Consider the following 17,676-nt stretch of genomic DNA (forward strand, 5'->3'; position numbering starts at 1 on the left):
AAACTGGAGACCAAAGCACAAACTAAAGAACTTATTTGTGATTTAAAGATTGGAAAATTTCACTGTTCAGCTGCTTTCCCTGCACTTTTGTCACATTGTGGTTAGCGATAGTACTCTGCCACTCATCTCATTGATGATAGAGCTCATGGTCTGCATCTTTTATCTGCTCCTACTAATTTCTTTGCCCATAATATACTTTTTTGATACACTGGTATTAAATAATTCAGAATTACCTACCAGATAATCACAAATTAACCAGCTTCTTGACCCACAGCACAATAATCAATTCTTACAAATTCAACTTGTTTAGACAAAAGCAACCAGACTCCTTTTTCCCTTCCTTTACTTAACTCCTCAAAATACTCAACTACACCACTATTTGAAGTTGCAAACAAGTCTCAAATTTTTTTTAAATTCACTCATGGGACATTGGCAACACTGACTGACCACAGTTGATTTGCCTGTTCCTAGCTGCCCTTGAGAAGGTGATGGTGAGCAGCCTTCTTGAAATTCTGCGGTCTATGTGCAGTAGGTTGACCCACAGTGCCCTGAGGGAGGGAATTCCAGGATTTTGACCTAGCAATAGTGAAGAAACGGCGATATATTTCCAAGTCAGGATGGTGAATGGCTTGGAGGGGAACTTGTAGATGATAGTGCCCCCATGTATTTGCTGACCTTATCCTTCTATTAGAAATGGTTGTAGGTTTGAAAAGTGATGTTTAAAGATCTATAGTAAATTTCTACAGTGCATCTTGTAGGTAGTACACATGGCTGCTCCTGAGCATTTGCTACTGAGCATTGGTGGTGGAGGTTGTGAATGTTTGTAGATATGGTGCTAATGAGTATGGCTGCTTTATCCTGATGTCAAGCTTCTTGAGTGCTGTTAGAGCTGCACCCATCCTGGCTAGTGGGAGTATTCATCACACTCTAGACTTGTGCCCTTTAGATAGTGGACAGGCTTTGAGGAGTCAGGAGATGAATTACATGCTGCAGTATTCCTAGCCTCTGACCTGCTTTGTAGCCAGTTTGTTTATGTGGTGGGTCCTTTTGAGCTTCTGGTTAATGATAACCCCCAGGATGTTGATACTGGGTGAATCGGAGATGGTAACACCATAAAATGTGAAGGGGTGGTGGTTAGATTTCTCTTATTGGAGCTGACCATGGCCTGGCATATGTGTAGTGCAAATATGACTTGTCACTTGTCAGCCCAAGCCTGGATATTGTCCTGATCTTGCTGCATTTGAATATGGCCTGCTTCAATATCTGAGCAGTCACAAATGATGCTGAGCGTTATGCAATCATAAGCAAATATTTCCACTTCTTACCTTATTGGAAGGAAGAACATTGATAAAACAGGGCCAAGGGCATTACCCTGAACTATTCTGAGGAACTCCTCCAGCAATGTCCCGGAGTTCAGATGACTGACTTCCAACAACCACAACCATCTTCTAATGTGCCAGGTATGACTTTCAAGTAGGGGAGAGTTTGCCTCCTGATAACTATTGAATTCAGTTTTCTTGAACTCCTTGATGCCACAATCTGTCAAATGCAGCCTTGATGTCAAGTGCTGTTACTCTTGCCTCACTTCTGGAATTTAGTTCTTTTGTCCATTTTTGAACCAGCCTGTAATGAAGTCAGGAGCTGACTGGCCCTGGCCGCACCCAAACTGGGCATCAGTGAACTGGTTATTGCTGAGTAACACTATTGATGATTCCACAGTTTTACTGATGATTGAGAGTAATTGGCTGTGTTGGATTTGTCCTGCTTTTTGTGTACAGGACATACCTCAGTAATGTTTCACATTGTCGAGTAGGTGCCAGTGTTGTAGCTGTGCCAGAAGAGTTTAAATGTGTTAATGTAATTTTTCTGCTTTTTGGCTTTTTTTTTCCTGACATTATCTATTAGCATATTTACAATTGACTGAAGTTCTCTTTTTCATTTATTTCTGCATAATGCTTGATAATTAAACATCACTTCAAAATGTTATGAATTTTGATTCTCTGCTATCTACTTTGGTCATTTTCCATGGGTTTGCTCTTTTTATGATGTCTTTATGTGTTAAGTATGGAATATCCTCAATTAGTCATTGTTGGTAAGGTATCAATGGTTTAAGTCTTGCATTTTCGAAAGTGATTTTGCAGGCAAATTCTGACAGTCATTTTATTCAAAGGAAAAGATTTTGAAACCTTTTATCATCATACCATTTCAGCTGCTGTTCAGAATGTTCAAGCCGGTCTTCAGTGCCACAAACTATATTTCTATATTAATGTTTAAGATCTCTAATTATTTATGCATCTTCTAGCTGGGTTAAATATACTATATTTTGGGAGGGCAACTCTTGTGGAAGTTCTAGCCCTCAATAGAATAACAGCTTGCCAACATTCACGGCTTAACATCTTTTTCTTGAAACTGGGGTAAGGTGGAAGGAGGGGAAATGAGGAAACTAGTGAAGTCCACATTGATACCCTGGGATTGAATTGTTCCGAGGCAGAAGATGAGGAGTTCTTCCTCCAGGCATCAGGCGGTGAGGAGGCCCAGGACCTGCATGTCCTCGGCAGAGTGGGAGGGGGAGTTGAAATGTTTGGCCATGGGGCGGTGGGGTTAATTGGTGCGGGTGTACCGGAGATGTTCCCTTAGGGACACCCGCACCAATTAACCCCACTGCCCCGTGTTGTGAGAAGGATAGCAGAGAAGCTTCAGTGCGATTTGTACAAGGTAAGTACATAAACAAATACCTGGCGGGTGGAGTATAATGTGGATAAATGTGAGGTTATCTACTTTGGTAAAATAAACAAGCGAATTATTATCTGAATTGTGTTCTTGCATTACAATCACTGAAAGAAGTATGCAGGGGTAGCAGGTGGTGAAGAAAGCAAATGGTATGTTGGCCTTGATAGTGAGAGGATTTGAGTATAGCAGCAGGGACATCATGGTACAACTGTACAGGGCAAAACTATTCCTGGAATACTGTGTACTTGTTTGATCTCCTTATCTGAGGAATGCTATTCTGGCTATTGAGGGAGTGCAAATGTTTACAAACTGCTTTCTGGATGGCAGGTCTGACATATGGGGTGATGGTAGGAACAGGATACTGAGCTGGATGATCAGTCATGATCATATTGAATGGTGGAGGAGGCTTGAAGGGCTGAATGTCTTATTCCTATATTCTATGGTTCTATGATTGTTTGAAAAAAATTCAAAGTTATTCTCTTTCTTAGAATGCAATGTCAGTTCCTAAATAAATTTTAAAATGTTGGTGAAGGCTTTGAAAACATTTGAAGGCCTGAAAGGAAGTGCACTTCAGATAAATTCATATCGGCAAATCATTAAACCTGGAAGAGTAGTATTACGGGCAGATATTTTCCAGAGAAATATTTGTAAGACTGTCCAAGAAGATTATGAAAACTTGAAATGCGTTAACACATTCTGTGGCGTATTACAAAGAACAATACAGCATTGGAACAGGTCCTTCGGTCCTCCAAACCTGCGCCAACACATTTGTCCTTCCATAGTAAAATTGTCTTCACTTACAGGATCCGTTATCCCTCTATTCCTTTCCTATTCATGTATTCGTCCAGGTGCTTCTTGAATGCTGCTATTGTGTCTGCTTCCACCACCTCCTCTGGCAATGTGTTCCAGACGCTCACAACCATTTGTGTGAAAGACTTGCCTCGCACATCTCTTTTAAACCTTCCCACTCGCACCTTGAACCTGCCTCTTCCAATTATTGACTCCTCCATCTTGGGAAAAAGCCTCATACTTAGCACTTTATCCATGCCATTCATAATTTTATAAGCTTCATCAGGTTGCCCCTCAACCTTGTGCATTCCAGTGAAAGTAAACCCTCATCAATCATCTTTGTCACTTCTTCAAAAAACTCAATCAAAGTTAGTGTGGCATGACCTCCCTGCACAAAACCATGCAGTATTGTGGCACTGTACGATTGTACATTGATATTAGGTGAACTAGACCGAAACAAAGCACAATTGAGAAGAAGTGTCAAGCCCTCTTGTCACTTCTTCAGGGACATAGTTCATCAATTGCTGTTTTAGAGGTATGGTCCTATACTATTTGTCACTGAGTCCACCATATATCTGTTTCAGCCTACTGAGAAAGTTCATCTGTGAGTACAGACAGCACCTTGAGTTAATATCTCAACTAAAAGAATGCACGTCTGATAAGGCAACCACAACCTCAGTGCTAATTCTCTGATATTGCTCCATTCCATTAGCACTGATCTTCTGCTAGTGCAGCCCACTCTCAATATTGACTCTCCAACAGTGCAGCACTCCTTCAGTACTGAACCTCCAACAGTGCAGGGCTCCCACAATATTAACCCTCCCAACTGTGCAGCACTCCTTCAGTACTGACCCGCCCACAGTGCAGCACTTCCTCAGTACCACATCCGAGAGGATATGGCTATATTGTGCGGGTGGACCCAGCTAAGGCTATATAAAGGATGAATAACGGGGGTAGGTTGGTGTAGGACTGAGCTGCCGGCGCCGCTCTTGGTAGACTTACTTTCGCCTCGTCTCTCTCAATGCCATCCGCGCCCTCGCAACGCGCGAACCCTGCGGGCCCCTGACAGCCGGCAGCACTCAGTGCGCACGCGCCGCTTCCACATTGTTGCTAAGCAACGCTCACTTCCCCTCCCGCCTCACCGGACGGATGTCTTGCCCGCGTGTACGTTGACAGCGCCTTGCGTCATCTGCAATTCACCAATTGGATGGAGAGCTCCCCCTCCTGCCCGCCCCCACCCTCCCCGAACTCACCACAGATCGTGGAGGTGGGGTTGCGGGGCGGAAGTGGCGAAGGGAGGATGTCAGTTGAGTTTCAAACCGATGTTGCGCCCCGCTCGAGGCGCCTTGTCTGCTCGGTTCGCGGCGGAGGTGCCTGCGCGGGATATTTAAATACACGACCAGTCCGAGAGAGAAGGTGGGAGTTTGTCGCACCGCAGGCTTTTAGAAACCTAGGATCGGCCGAATAGCTTATTTGTATTTGTTTAATGGGCCGGGCTGATGATGGTGGTGTCGAGGATGGACTGTAGTTACTGTTCTCCCCTAATGCTGCATAGATTGTGATCTCGCGGGCCCATAACCCAAACTCCTTGGTATCTAGCCCCTACTGCACTCTGCTTCCTCCGCCGTCCCTGAAATCCCAAAGTCCTGACTCCAAACCCCTAGCTACTGCGCCTCTATTGCACTGCTTCTCCGTACTTCAAACCCGGGGATACTAACCCTAAACAAGTGTGCCAATCTCCTACTGCACTCACTTTCCACCTCAAATCCATCTGTACTAAACCCCAGCTGCACTCTGCTTACTCATCTGTTCATCAAACACCAGGAAATTAATCCCGAACTCTTGGGTACTAAGCTCCTGCTACCCTCTGCCTTCCTCCATCCAGCCAAGTTCCTGGACAATCTAAAATTTCACATTCCCCACATAAAACAAACATCCTGTAATTTCATGCATCCCATGTAACTGCCTCCAAACAACTCTTGTTTCCTCCGTCTGTGCACCCACCCCAACTGCCTTCGCTATTTCATTGGTCTGGTATTTTGTCCCTCACTGGGAACTTCACACCCACTTTATTATACATTCATGGGATGCTGGTGTGACCATTAATTACTGTCAATCCTTCATAGCCCTTCAGAAATTGGTTGTGTTTTACTGATGTAGGTGCTCCCTACAGCGCTGTTAGGTAGGGAGTTCCAAGATTTTGACTAGTGCGGGTTAAAGGAACAACGAGTCAAAAGGAAACTTGGAGCTGTAGTGCTGTCATGAAGTCCTGTGATTATTAGCCGCTTTCCACTCCCCTCGGTCACTTTAAATGTGGGTCATTGAATATATTCAAGATTGATTTCTCTTTGATAAGGAAGTCAAGTGTTTTGAGGGTCGGACAGGAAAGTCGGGTTAAAGTCACCAGCAGTTTAGTAATCCATTATATAATGGCAGCAGGTTTGATGGGCCAAACAGCCTTCTCTTGCTCCTAATTCTTGTGCTATTGGTGGCAAGGGTTTAGTTTGGGAGGTGCAAAGTAAAAGGTTTGGTAAGTTGATGCAGTGCATTTTGTATATGGTGCACACTGCTGCCACAGTGTACTGGTGCTGAAGTGAGTGAATGTTTGTTCAAGGTGGTAGGGTACTGGTCAAATGGCTGGTTTTTTTTCTGAATGGTTTTGCGCTTCTTGAAAGTTGTTAGAGCTTATCCAGTTAAGGAGCTGGATATGCAGTCTTCAGCACTATAGTCAGGATATTGTTGGGACTCAGAGTCTTTGCTGTAATTCTGTGTTCTCTGTTATTTTTCTTGAGTGACTTCAAATGACTGTAGACTGGCCTTGTTACTCTTGGTATCTTTCTCAAGTGATGTTCAAGTGTGTCAGTTCATCAGCTGAATGAAATCAGTAGGAGGTATTCAACAGGAGGTTTCCTTACCCTGATTTGGTCTGATTTTCCTTAAGAAGGAAATTGGAAGGAAAGTTAGAACAAGGGAAGTCAAGAAAGACAACTGTATCAATGAGGCAGAAAACTCAGAAAGGGATCATGCTGTAAAGTTGAGTGAAATAGGAGTTGATGGGAAAGGTGAGAGCGGTAACAAATTAAAAATACTATACATGAATGCACGAAGCATTAGAAAATAAGATGGATGAGCTTGAGGCTCTTGGAAATTGACAGATACGATATTGTGGGGATAACTGAGACGTGGCTTCAAGTGGACAGGGCCTGGGAAATGAATATTCAAGGCTACACGTGCTATCGTAAGGACAGACTGATGGGCAGAGGGGGTAGGTGGCCAAGTTGGTAAGAGATGACATTCAGTCCCTTGCGCGGGGGGACCTAGAATCAGGGTGGATATAGCTGAGAAATACTAAGGGTAAAAAGACCCTCTTGGGAGTTATCTACAGACCCCCAAACAGTTGTTATGGTGGATTTCAACATGCAGGTAGACTGGGAGAATCAGGATGGTATTGGACCTCAAGAAAGAGACTTTGTAGAGTGCCTCCGAGATGGATTCTTAGAACAGCTGGTGCTGGAGCCGACCAGGGAGAAGACAATTCTGGATCTGGTATTGTGCAACGAACCAGAATTGATCAGGGACCTCGAAGTGAAGGAGCCATTGGGAAGTAGTGACCATAATACAATAAGCTTCAATCTGCAATTTGAGAGGGAGAGGATATAATCGGAAGTGACAACATTTCTGTTGAATAAAGGGAACTATGGAGCTATGAGGGAGGAGCTGGCCAAAGTTCAATGGTGCAATACCTTAGCAGGGATGACAGTGGAGGAACAATAGCACATATTTCTGTGTATAATGCAGAAGATGCAGGATCAGTTCATTCCAAAAAGGAAGAAAGATCCTATGAGAGGCATGGGTGGCCGTGGCTGACGAGGGAAGTTAGAAACATATAAAGTTAAAAGAGAAAAAGTACAACATAGCAAAGATAAGTAGGAAAACAGAGGACTGGGAAGCTTTTAAAGAGCAACAGAGGATTACTAAGAAGGAAATACGCAGAGAAAAAATGAGGTACGGAGGTAAACTGGCCAATAATATAAAGGAGGATAGTAAAAAGTTTTTTTTAGGTATGTGAAAGGCAAAAAAATGGCTAAGACTAAAATTGGGCCCTTGAAGACAGAAACAGGGGAATATATTACAGGGAACAAAGAAATGGCAGAAGAATTGAATTGGTACTTCAGATCTGTGTTCACTAGGGAAGACACAAGCAATCTCTCTGAGTGGCTGTAGGACCTGAACTTAAGGGAATTTATATTTGCCAGGAATTGGTGTTGGAGAGACTGTTAGGTCTGAAGGTCGATAAGTGTCCAGGGCCTGATGGTCTACATCCCAGGGTACTGAAGGAGGTGGCTCACGAAATCGTGGATGCGTTCGTGATTATTTTACAGAGTTCGATAGATTCGGGATCAGTTCCTGCGGATTGGAGGGTGGCTAATGTTGTACCACTTTTTAAGAAAGGTGGGAGAAAGAAAATAGGAAAATATAGACCAGTTAGTCTGACCTCAGTGGTGGGAAAGATGCTGGAGTCTATTATAAAGGATGAAATTAGGACACATCTGGATAGTAGTAACAAGATAGGTCAGAGTCAACATGGATTTATGAAGGGGAAATCATGCTTGACTAATGTTCTGGAATTTTTTGAGGATGTAACTCTGAAGATGGACGAGTAGATGTAGTGCACCTGGACTTTCAGAAAGCTTTTCATAAAGTCCCACATAGGAGGTTACTGAGCAAAATTAGGGCAAATGGTATTGGGGATTGAAAGTTGGTTGGCTGATAGGAAACAAAGAGTAGTGATAAATGGCTCCATTTTGAAATGGCAGGCAGTGACCAGTAGGGTACCGCAGGGATCAGACCTGGGTCCGCAGCTTTTTACAATATATGTTAATGACATAGAAGATGGTATTAGCAAATTTGTTGATGATACTAAGCTGGGTGGCAGGGTGAAATGTGATGAGGATGTTAGGAGATTACAGGGTGACCTGGACAAGTTAGGTGAGTGGTCAGATGCATGGCAGATGCAGTTTAATGTGAATAAATGTATGGTTATTCACTTTGGCAAGAACAGGAAGGCAGATTACTACCTAAATGGAATCAATTTAGGCAAAGGGGCAGCACAGAGAGATCTGGGTGTTCTTGTACACCAGTCAATGAAGGTAAGCATGCAGGTACAGCAGGGAGTGAAGAAGGCTAATAGCATGCTGGCCTTCATAACAAGAGGGATTGAGTATAGAAGCAAAGAGTTTCTTCTGCAGCTGTACAGGGCCCTGGTGAGACCACACCTGGAGTACTGTGTGTAGTTCTGGTCTCCAAATTTGAGGAAAGACATTCTGGCTATTGAGGGAGTGCAGTGTAGGTTCACGTGGTCAATTCCTGGAATGGCGGGATTACCTTACACTGAAAGACTGGAATGCATGGGCGTGTATACCCTTGAGTTTAGAAGACTGAGAGGGGATCTGATTGAGACATATAAGATTATTAAAGGATTGGACACTCTGGAGGCAGAAAACATGTTTCTGCTGATGGGTGAGTGCCGAACCAGAGGACACATATACGGGGTAGACCATTTAGGACAGAGATGAGGAGAAACTTCTTCACCCAGAGAGTGGTGGTTGTGAGGAATGCTCTGCCCCAGAGGGCAGTGGAGGCCTAGTCTCTGGATTCATTTAAGAAAGAGTTGGATAGAGCTCTTAAGGATTGTGGAATCAAGGGTTATGGAGATAAGGCAGGAACAGAATACTGATTAAGTATGATCTGCCATGATCATATTGAATGGTGGTGCAGGCTTGAAGGGCAGAATGGCCTACTCCTGCACCTATTGTCGATTGTCTGTTGATGTCATTTTGATTTCATGGGATTGAGATCAATTTTGAGGACTTGTAAGATCAGCTGCTGCCTCCTGCTGGATCTGTTTTGCTGGTGTTACAGGACACACTTAGGTAGGGTAATGAAAAACTCTGAAAGGTTTGAGTGAGAGTGTGACTATGTCAAGGTATTCCTTGTCTAATCTGTGAGCCACCTCTCCCAATTTTGGCATGTGTTTGTTAGGAGGACTTTGTAGAATTGACTGGGCTGGACGCCCCTCTTGTTTTGAATATCTATTTTATGATTCACATGTTTTAAGCATGTAACTTCTAACTTGACAACAGACACTTTTAAATGCAAGATGAATGGAAAATCTTCTTTTGAGAAACTGGTAAACAGACTCAAAGCAATTATAAATCAAATGGAGGCCTGTTTGTTTTATAAAGTCAGCATTATAAATGTGAAAAGAATAAAATAACGGGAGACCCTTCACAGGGCCTCATGCTGGAGACAGAGGCCTCAATAAGTGGTTTAAATTATTTGTGATTTTCCTAGAACCAAGGGAAAATTCAGAAGTTGGAGATAATTGCTTTAAATCTACTGCTGGATCATCCCTAGTATTGTATGCTATTTCCATGATTTCAGGAATCCTTTTTTGTTTTGGGTCACCTGTATGATTTTACATGAAAAAAGGTAGATAAAATCTTGGAATGGTACAGCTCTAAAATGAGCAGAAAAATAATCCACCTGGAGAAGTATGTCAGTTGAAAAGGGCTGTCAGAAGTATTTTCTGATTTGAAGTCACCTGAACAAGACTCAGGTGAGGCCTAAGTATCAGCTTGGGAATCCACAGTCATGAGATGCTGAATCTGTGGAACTCATTGCTGCAAAAGGTTTGGGAGGCCAAGTCATTGAATATCTTTAAGACAGAGATTTTTGATTGGTAAGGAGATTAAGAGTGAGGAGGAGAATCGAGTTGAGAAACCTATCGGCCATGATTGAATGGTGGAGCAGACGCTATGGGCTGATTGGCCTAATTCTACTCCCATAATCTTATGGTCTTATGAAGCAGAATTGGAGAGTACACTAACAGTGTTTAGTGAAAGGACCCTATTAAACTTCATACTTTTGAGAATCTTGAGAGTTATGGCCCACCTTAATTTTGTCTAAATGCAGGAGACCTCTTGAATAAAATAAGGCGTGTTCTGTTGAATTTCTTTTTGGTTTTAAAGTTTTTTAATGCATGATAATGCAAACTTAGTGGTACATGTTTTGTTCAACTCTTGTATTTTGGGACTTTTTGTTTAATGTAAAATATTACAGTATTCTTTCAGTTAATAACTGAGTTCAGCAAGATGTAAATAGAAATTCGGTTTCTACCACAATCATTCAAATTTGTCTAATCTGGTTTCTAGGTTGATATCAGGTAGTATCCTTTTGTTTTTCAAAAGTAGTTTAGTATAATTGACCAGCTTGGTGGTCTTTTGTGAGGAAATGTAAGGGTTAGCAGCATTGGAATGGCCCTGCAGTCGTGTACAGGCTTGACTGTGTAAAGATGTAGCTATGCCTCCCAAAGTAACACTAATGAACAAGATTAGGTTTTTGTCATGACAATCCAAGAGTCACCAATATACAGGTTCAACATTTTCTAGAAAGTTGCATTGGTGCAGCTCTACAGCAGTCATGATGGGACTGTACAGCCCAAAAAAAAGATTCTGCAGAGTGAAATAACATTATGTGAATCAAAAGCAGAAATTATTGGAAAAGCTCAGCAGGTCTGGCAACATTTTTGGAGAGAAATCTGAGTTAACATTTTGGGTCTGGTGATCCTTCCTCAGAACTGATGGTAGCTAACTGAACCCAAATGTTAACTCTGATTTCTCTCCCCCAATAGTGCCAAACCTGCTGAGCTTTTCCAGCAATTTCTATTAGAGATGTTGGAAATCGTGAGGATATAAAAACTAGCATAAAGGCACTTTACCCTGAATGCCTGTAGCATTTGTTATAAGTTTGATGAGTTAAAGGCACAAATCATCGCTAATGAATATGATTTAGTAGCCATTACGGAGACATGATTACAGATGGTCATGACTGAGTTAAATACCCAGGAGTATCAGACTATTTAGAAGGACAGACAGGAAGTTAAAGGAGGTGATGTATCTCTAATATTCAAAGACAACATCAGGGTAGTACTGAGAGATGATATAGATTTTATGGAGAATAAGGTTGAATCCATTTTGGTGGAAATTAGAAATTCTAATAAGAAAAAGTCACTGATAGGCATGGTATATAGATCACCAAATAATAATATCACATTGGGGCAGACAATAAGCAAAGAAAAAACGAATGCCTGTAAAAAATGGTATGGCAATTATCATGGGGGATATTAATCTACATGTCAATTGTTTGAACCAGCTTGGTCAGAAAAGCTTTGAGGAGGAGGCCATTGAGTGTATCCACGATAGTTTTCTTGAACAGTATATTTCTTGAACAATGGAACTGAAGAGGGAGCAAGCTATCTTAGAACTGGTTCTGTGTAAGGAGACAGGAATAATTAATGACCTCATAATTAGGGATCCTCTTGGAAACAGCAATCGTGATATGGTTGAATTTAGAATACGGATGGAGAGTGTGAAAATAAAATTCAATATCAGGGTCCTGTGCTTAAACAAGGGAGACCACAATAGGATGAGAGAGGAGTTAGCTCAAGTAGACTGAAAACAAAGACTTTATTGACGAGCAATGGAGTACTTTCAAATCAATTTTTCGAAGTGCCCAGCAAAAGTATTTTCCAATGAAAAGGAAGGACTGTAAGAAAAGGAGTAATCTGCCATGGGTCTAAGGAACTAAGAAAGAGAAGGCATACAAAGTGGCCAAGATCAGCAGGAAACGAGAAGATTGGGAAAGGTTTAAAGGTCAACAGAAAGCCACAAAAAGAGCTGTAAAGAAAGGTAAGATAGAATATGAGAGGAAAAAAACTAGCACAGATTAGAAAGACAGATAGCAAAGGTTTCTGTTAATATATTAAAATGAAAAGGAGTGGCTAAAGTAAACATTGGTCCTTTAGAGGATGAGAAGTGGCATTTAGTCATGGGATATGATGAAATGGCTGAGGCATTGAACAGGTATTTTGTATTGATCTTCACAGTGAAGGACATTAATAACATTACTAAGAGATGAAGGTAGGTGAGGACCTGGAAACAATCATCCTCGCAGAAGAGGTAGTGTTGGGCAGGCTAATAGATCTCGGGATTGGCAAGTCTCCTGATCCTGACAGGATGCATCCCAAGGTGTGCTAAAAGAGATGGCATGAAAAATAGCAAGTCCACTTGTGGTAATTTTCCAAAATTCGCTGAACTCTGGGCCAGTTCCAGCAGTTTGGAAAACAGCAAATGTGACGCCATTGTTTAAATAGGGTGGTCAACAAAAGGGGAATTACAGACTGGTTAGTTTAACTTCTGAATTGGGGAAGATGCTTGAGTCTACTATCAAGGGTGAAATAGCAAGGAATGTAGATAGAAATTGTCCCGTAGGATTGATGTAGCATGGGTTCATGAAGGACAGATCATGCTTAACGAATCTTTTGGAATTCTATGAAGACATTACGAGCATGGGAACCCAGTAAGGGTCCTATACTTCCAAAAGGCCTTCGACAAGGTGGTGTGCAAGAGGTTTCTGCATAAAGATGGAATGGTGTTATGGATAATGTAATAGCATGAATAGAGGATTGGTTGACGAACAGGAAGAAAAGAGTGGGGATAAATGAGTGTATTCTTGTTGGCAATCAGTAACGAGTGGTGTGCCTCAGGGACAGTGTTGGGATCACAATTATTCACAATTTACATAGATGATTTGGTGTTGGGGACCATGCGTAGTGTGTCAAAGTTTGCAGATGAAACAAAGATGAGTGGCAGAACAAAGTGTGCAGAGGACTAAGAAACTTTGAAGAGAAACAGAAGTACTTTAAGTGAGTGGGGAAAGGTCAGGCAGATGGAATATAATGTTAATAAATGTGTAATCATCCATTTTGGTCAGGGGAACAGCTAAAGAGGACTATCACTTGAATGGTAAAAAGTTGCAGCATGATTGGCGGCACGGTGGCGCCAGAGACCCGGGTTCAATTTCCATCTCAGGCGACTGGCTGTGGGGAGTTTGCACATTCTCCCCGTGTCTGCGTGGGTTTCCTCTGGGTGCTCCGGTTTCCTCCCACAGTCCAAAGATGTGCGGGTTAGGTGAATTGGCCATGCTAAATTGCCCATAGTGTTAGGTGTAGGGGAATGGGTCTGGGTGGGTTGTGCTTTGGTGAATCGGTGTGGACTTATTGGGCCGAAGGGCCTGTTTCCACACTAAGTAATCTAATCATAGATAAACCATGCCGCTTTGCAGAGGCATTTGGGTGTCCCTGTGCATGAATCACATAAGATTGGTCTGCACGTACAACAGGTAATTAGGAAGGCAAATGGAATTTTGTCCTTCACTGCTAAAGGGATTGAGTTTAAAAGCAAGGAGGTTATGTTGCAGCTGTACAAGGTGCTGGTGAGGCCACACCTGGAGTACTGCATGCAGTTTTAGTCTCCATACTTGAGAAAGGATGTACTGGCACTAGAGGGGGTGTAGAGAAGGTTCATTAGGTTGATTCCAGAGTCGAGATAGATGGTTGGCTCATGAGAAAGATGGAGTAGACTGGGATTATATTCATTTGGAATTTAGAAGAATGGTGGGGGGGAAACCTATCTATTCCCTTCATAATTTTATATATTTCTATAAGATAGACATGGAGAGAATGTTTCCACTGGCGGGTGAAACTAGGACAAGAGGGCACAGCCTCAAAATTAGGACTGAATTGAGAAGGAACTTCTTCACCCAGACGGTTGAGAATCTATGGAATTCCTACTCAGTGAAGTAGCTGACACTACTTCAGTCAATGGTTTTAAAGCCAAGATAGATTTATTTTCAAACAATGAAGGTATTAAGGATTATGGTGAGAGAATAGGAGGTGGAGCTGAGGCCACAAAAAGATCAGCCATGACCTTATTGAATGGCAGAGGAGGCTCGTAGGGCCAGATGGTCTACTCCTTCTCCTAGTTTTTATGTTCCTATGTTTTTATGTTCTATTTTTGTTTCTGATTTACAGTATCCACAGTTCTTTTGGATTTTATGCAGAGGAAGTGGTGGAGGCTGATAAAATTAAAACATTTAAAAGGCATCTGGATAGGTATATGAATAGGAAAGGTTGAGAGGGATATGGGCCAAGTGCTGGCAAACGGGAATAGATTAGTTTAGGATATCTGGTCGGCATGGACAAGTTGGACCGAAGGGTCAGTTTCTGTGCTATACATCTCTATGGCTGTTAGGTAAAGTCTTGCTCATGCTAGCTTTTTATTGAAGGCATATTTAGTTTAAAATTAAGACTGCTGTGGTAAAATTTGAACTCATCTTTTTGGGCAAATAACATAATGTCCGTCACTGTGCCCTTATCATCTACTTCTAGTGTACTTCTTGGGCTGTTTGAAGAGACAGGTGGGATGGGGGTGTTAGGTTATTCAGGTGGAACGTGCCCTAAACGTGGAGTTGTTAGAAAAGTTTGTGTTCCATCACTTGAAACTCCTTCTGTGTATGTGATCTCTTCAGGCTGCCACTCCTCACTGCTGCACAGATGTCCCCTTGTCATGCCCCTGCCCCACTCTCGATGGTTTGCATAGTAACGTTCTCTACTTCGTCTTTCCCTGATCACTCCCTCTCTGCATGTTCGAGCCCCCCGCCCACGTGGTGTCCTCTGACTCCTTTCTCTTACTGTTTGTTTTTTTGTGCCCCTCCAAATGTGGCCAGTTTGACCTTATTGCTGGATTTTGAGCATTTTAACTTGCGGACCTGTATCTGACAGGGTTACAGCGTTGTGCGGCCGGCGTTTGTTCACAATGCTCGACTGAAACGCAACAGTCGTGCACCGCGCTGGTGCTCCCCTCTACCATCGCCGCCACTTAACATAAAACAGTTTTGTACTTAGCGTTTCCATTAATGTTGCTTGATATTGCTTTCCTTCTCGACTCAGCGCGGTGAAATCCCGATGTCCTTGGTTACAAACACGACCTTTTCCGTGTTCTCCAGCACGAAGTGGTCGCAAGGCCGGGGAGAGTTCTTTGGGGGGCGAGAAGTGAGAAGTAAGTCTGTGTTCTCAATGCTTTTTTTTTAAACCTGTCCCAATTCAATTGACTGTAGATACGTATACGAACTGGACCATTCATAGCTCGGATAGAATAGTCTCTCTATTTCAGTTTGAGTTTCATTACGCGTTAACTAGAACAAACTTAGTAATCGAAATTTTTTTTGAAGTTATGATCCATTTTTCTACGTGTTGTTTAATGCGGGTAATTTAGGCAGAGTGGCAACAAAGACTTCTTTTCTCACGCGACTGATTTCCCTAGTAGCCGCTGAAAATGTTAAGCTGCGAACATTGTTATTTCTGTTTTCTTCAAGGTTTTAAAACATGTAGGGGGAAGGAAGTTATGTCTGCAGCCGACTTGCACGACCCTGTGCGACGTTCCCTCGAAGGGACGGGTAACAGCTCCCAGATCATTCAATTGAGAGCCAACGCAGATTCAAGGAATTTAATCCCCAAACTGTCTTCTCCTCAAAAGCAGAACTCGACAGCTAATGATATCGAGAGGTAATGTCATCTGTAGTGATTCATGCAAGTAGGTATTGCTGGTCAGACAACTAATCATTCACCTTTGGGAAAATAAAAGATAAATAATCAGATAGTATTTGGGACATTCAGTGTTTTAAGTAGTGTTTTTAATATGACCTAGAGAAAAACGTCCTGAAAAAAATCTCCTCCTTAATTCATGACTTGGAGTTAATGTGTTTAAAAGTTAATTTAACTTTAACTAATGACAACCCTAACCCTAACATGAACAGTAATCCTTCATTTGACATTAAACAAGCCTCCCTGCCCTATAGGTATGTGTAGAAGATCTCCAGTGGAAAAGAAACAGATGAGATCCTACTGTGTTCTGCCCTTTTAGAAACTAGCCTCTCACAACCATGATCCATCTGCTCATTTATCTTTGCTAACTCTGCCACATCAGTGTACATAAACTAGCAGCCATGTTTCCTTTGGTTCCAATTTCAAAAGTTATCAGACGGATGAATGTTCAGATACCATAAGACCATGAGAAATGCAAATGTATTTTGTTTTAAAATATTTCCTTAGATTGCAGAGCACCATCAGTCAACTCCAGAATCAAATGAAACAGTTGCAGCCTGGGGATGGCGATTGTAGTTCTACTGAGCACAGGTGGAAGCTGAACAGATTGGAAAAAGAGAAAGTAGAACTAACTAGCAGATTTAATGAAGAGGTAAGCTTGCAGAGCTACCTTTAAGAACATCTAGTTTGTATGAAATTAGCACCTTTTATTGCACTGTACAGGCAGTGGTGGAAATTGGTCAAAATCATAATTTTTGTAATTATCTTTCTACAAATTTCTATTTGCTGATGTTTGCAGTTATATTGGTTTCTGCGTGGGTGGCCTTTCTAGGTGATCAGCGTTTGAAGATCAATCTTGGGATTGTCTAATGGTATTGATTAATGTATTTATACAGTATGTTTTCATTTAATACAAAAAAAACTCAATCCCAAAATATTTGGAAAGTGGAAATAAATGAGCAGTGAACTAAAACAGGATGATGTTGGCTTTTATTATAAGGGAATTAGGGTGGAAGACTAAGGAAGGTTTGAGACCATACTTGTGATACTGCACACAAATTTGACTTCTGTATTTAAGGAACATACATGCACTGGAGACAATACAGCAAAATTGTTCAAGATTGACCCTGGGGGATTGAAAGGGTTGCTCTGTAATGAAAGGCTGAAAAAGCTGGACCCATACTCATTGGACTTTAGAAGATTAGGAGGTGATAATATTGTAAGTTAGCTCCCTGAGCTTGATGGACCTGAGCTACAAATTTTCTCAAAATTAACTTGGGCTTGACACAGCTCAAACTTGAGAGGTTGTTTGCCCTGGCTTGGGGATCTAGAACATTGAGGCACAGTTTAGGATTAAGGGATCCATTTGAGATAAGAAGAAATTTCTTCATTCAGACGATTGTTAATCTTTGGCATTCTCAATTCCAGCAGGTTATGAATGCTCCATTGCTGAACATATTTGAAGCTGAGACAATTTTTTTCCCCTATAGGGCAATTAAAGATATGGTATGGAGGAGGAAAGTGGACTGTGGCTGACATGCACTAAGCAAGTGGAGCAGTTATGAAGGAAATAACGAAGGACGACGTACTAGCTGTACAAATTGTAGATCAGAATTTCAAGGATCTGTAGGTAAAGGAATAGTGAGAATTAG

The 17,676-nt window shown here is 42.0% G+C and overlaps 1 protein-coding gene across 4 annotated transcripts in view; it reads left to right on the forward strand.

The window, feature by feature from the left end:
* Positions 1-4,409: 4,409 nt before the first annotated feature.
* LOC132824973 (coiled-coil domain-containing protein 171-like) overlaps positions 4,410-17,676 on the forward strand; it is a 265,522-nt gene continuing 252,255 nt past the window's right edge. For 2 of the 4 annotated variants that reach the window (XM_060839908.1, XM_060839927.1), the window contains exons 1-4: positions 4,814-4,935; positions 15,371-15,479; positions 15,796-15,985; positions 16,532-16,676. In XM_060839908.1, the coding sequence (XP_060695891.1) occupies positions 15,386-15,479; positions 15,796-15,985; positions 16,532-16,676 (429 nt within the window). In that variant the 5' untranslated portion in view covers positions 4,814-4,935; positions 15,371-15,385. Of the gene's footprint in view, positions 4,473-4,813; positions 4,936-15,370; positions 15,480-15,795; positions 15,986-16,531; positions 16,677-17,676 lie in introns of those variants that run through there. The other 2 variants (XM_060839917.1, XM_060839935.1) reach the window with 2 other exon arrangements.

The sequence above is a fragment of the Hemiscyllium ocellatum genome, chromosome 2 (assembly GCF_020745735.1).
Source record: "Hemiscyllium ocellatum isolate sHemOce1 chromosome 2, sHemOce1.pat.X.cur, whole genome shotgun sequence".
Lineage (NCBI taxonomy): Eukaryota > Metazoa > Chordata > Chondrichthyes > Orectolobiformes > Hemiscylliidae > Hemiscyllium > Hemiscyllium ocellatum.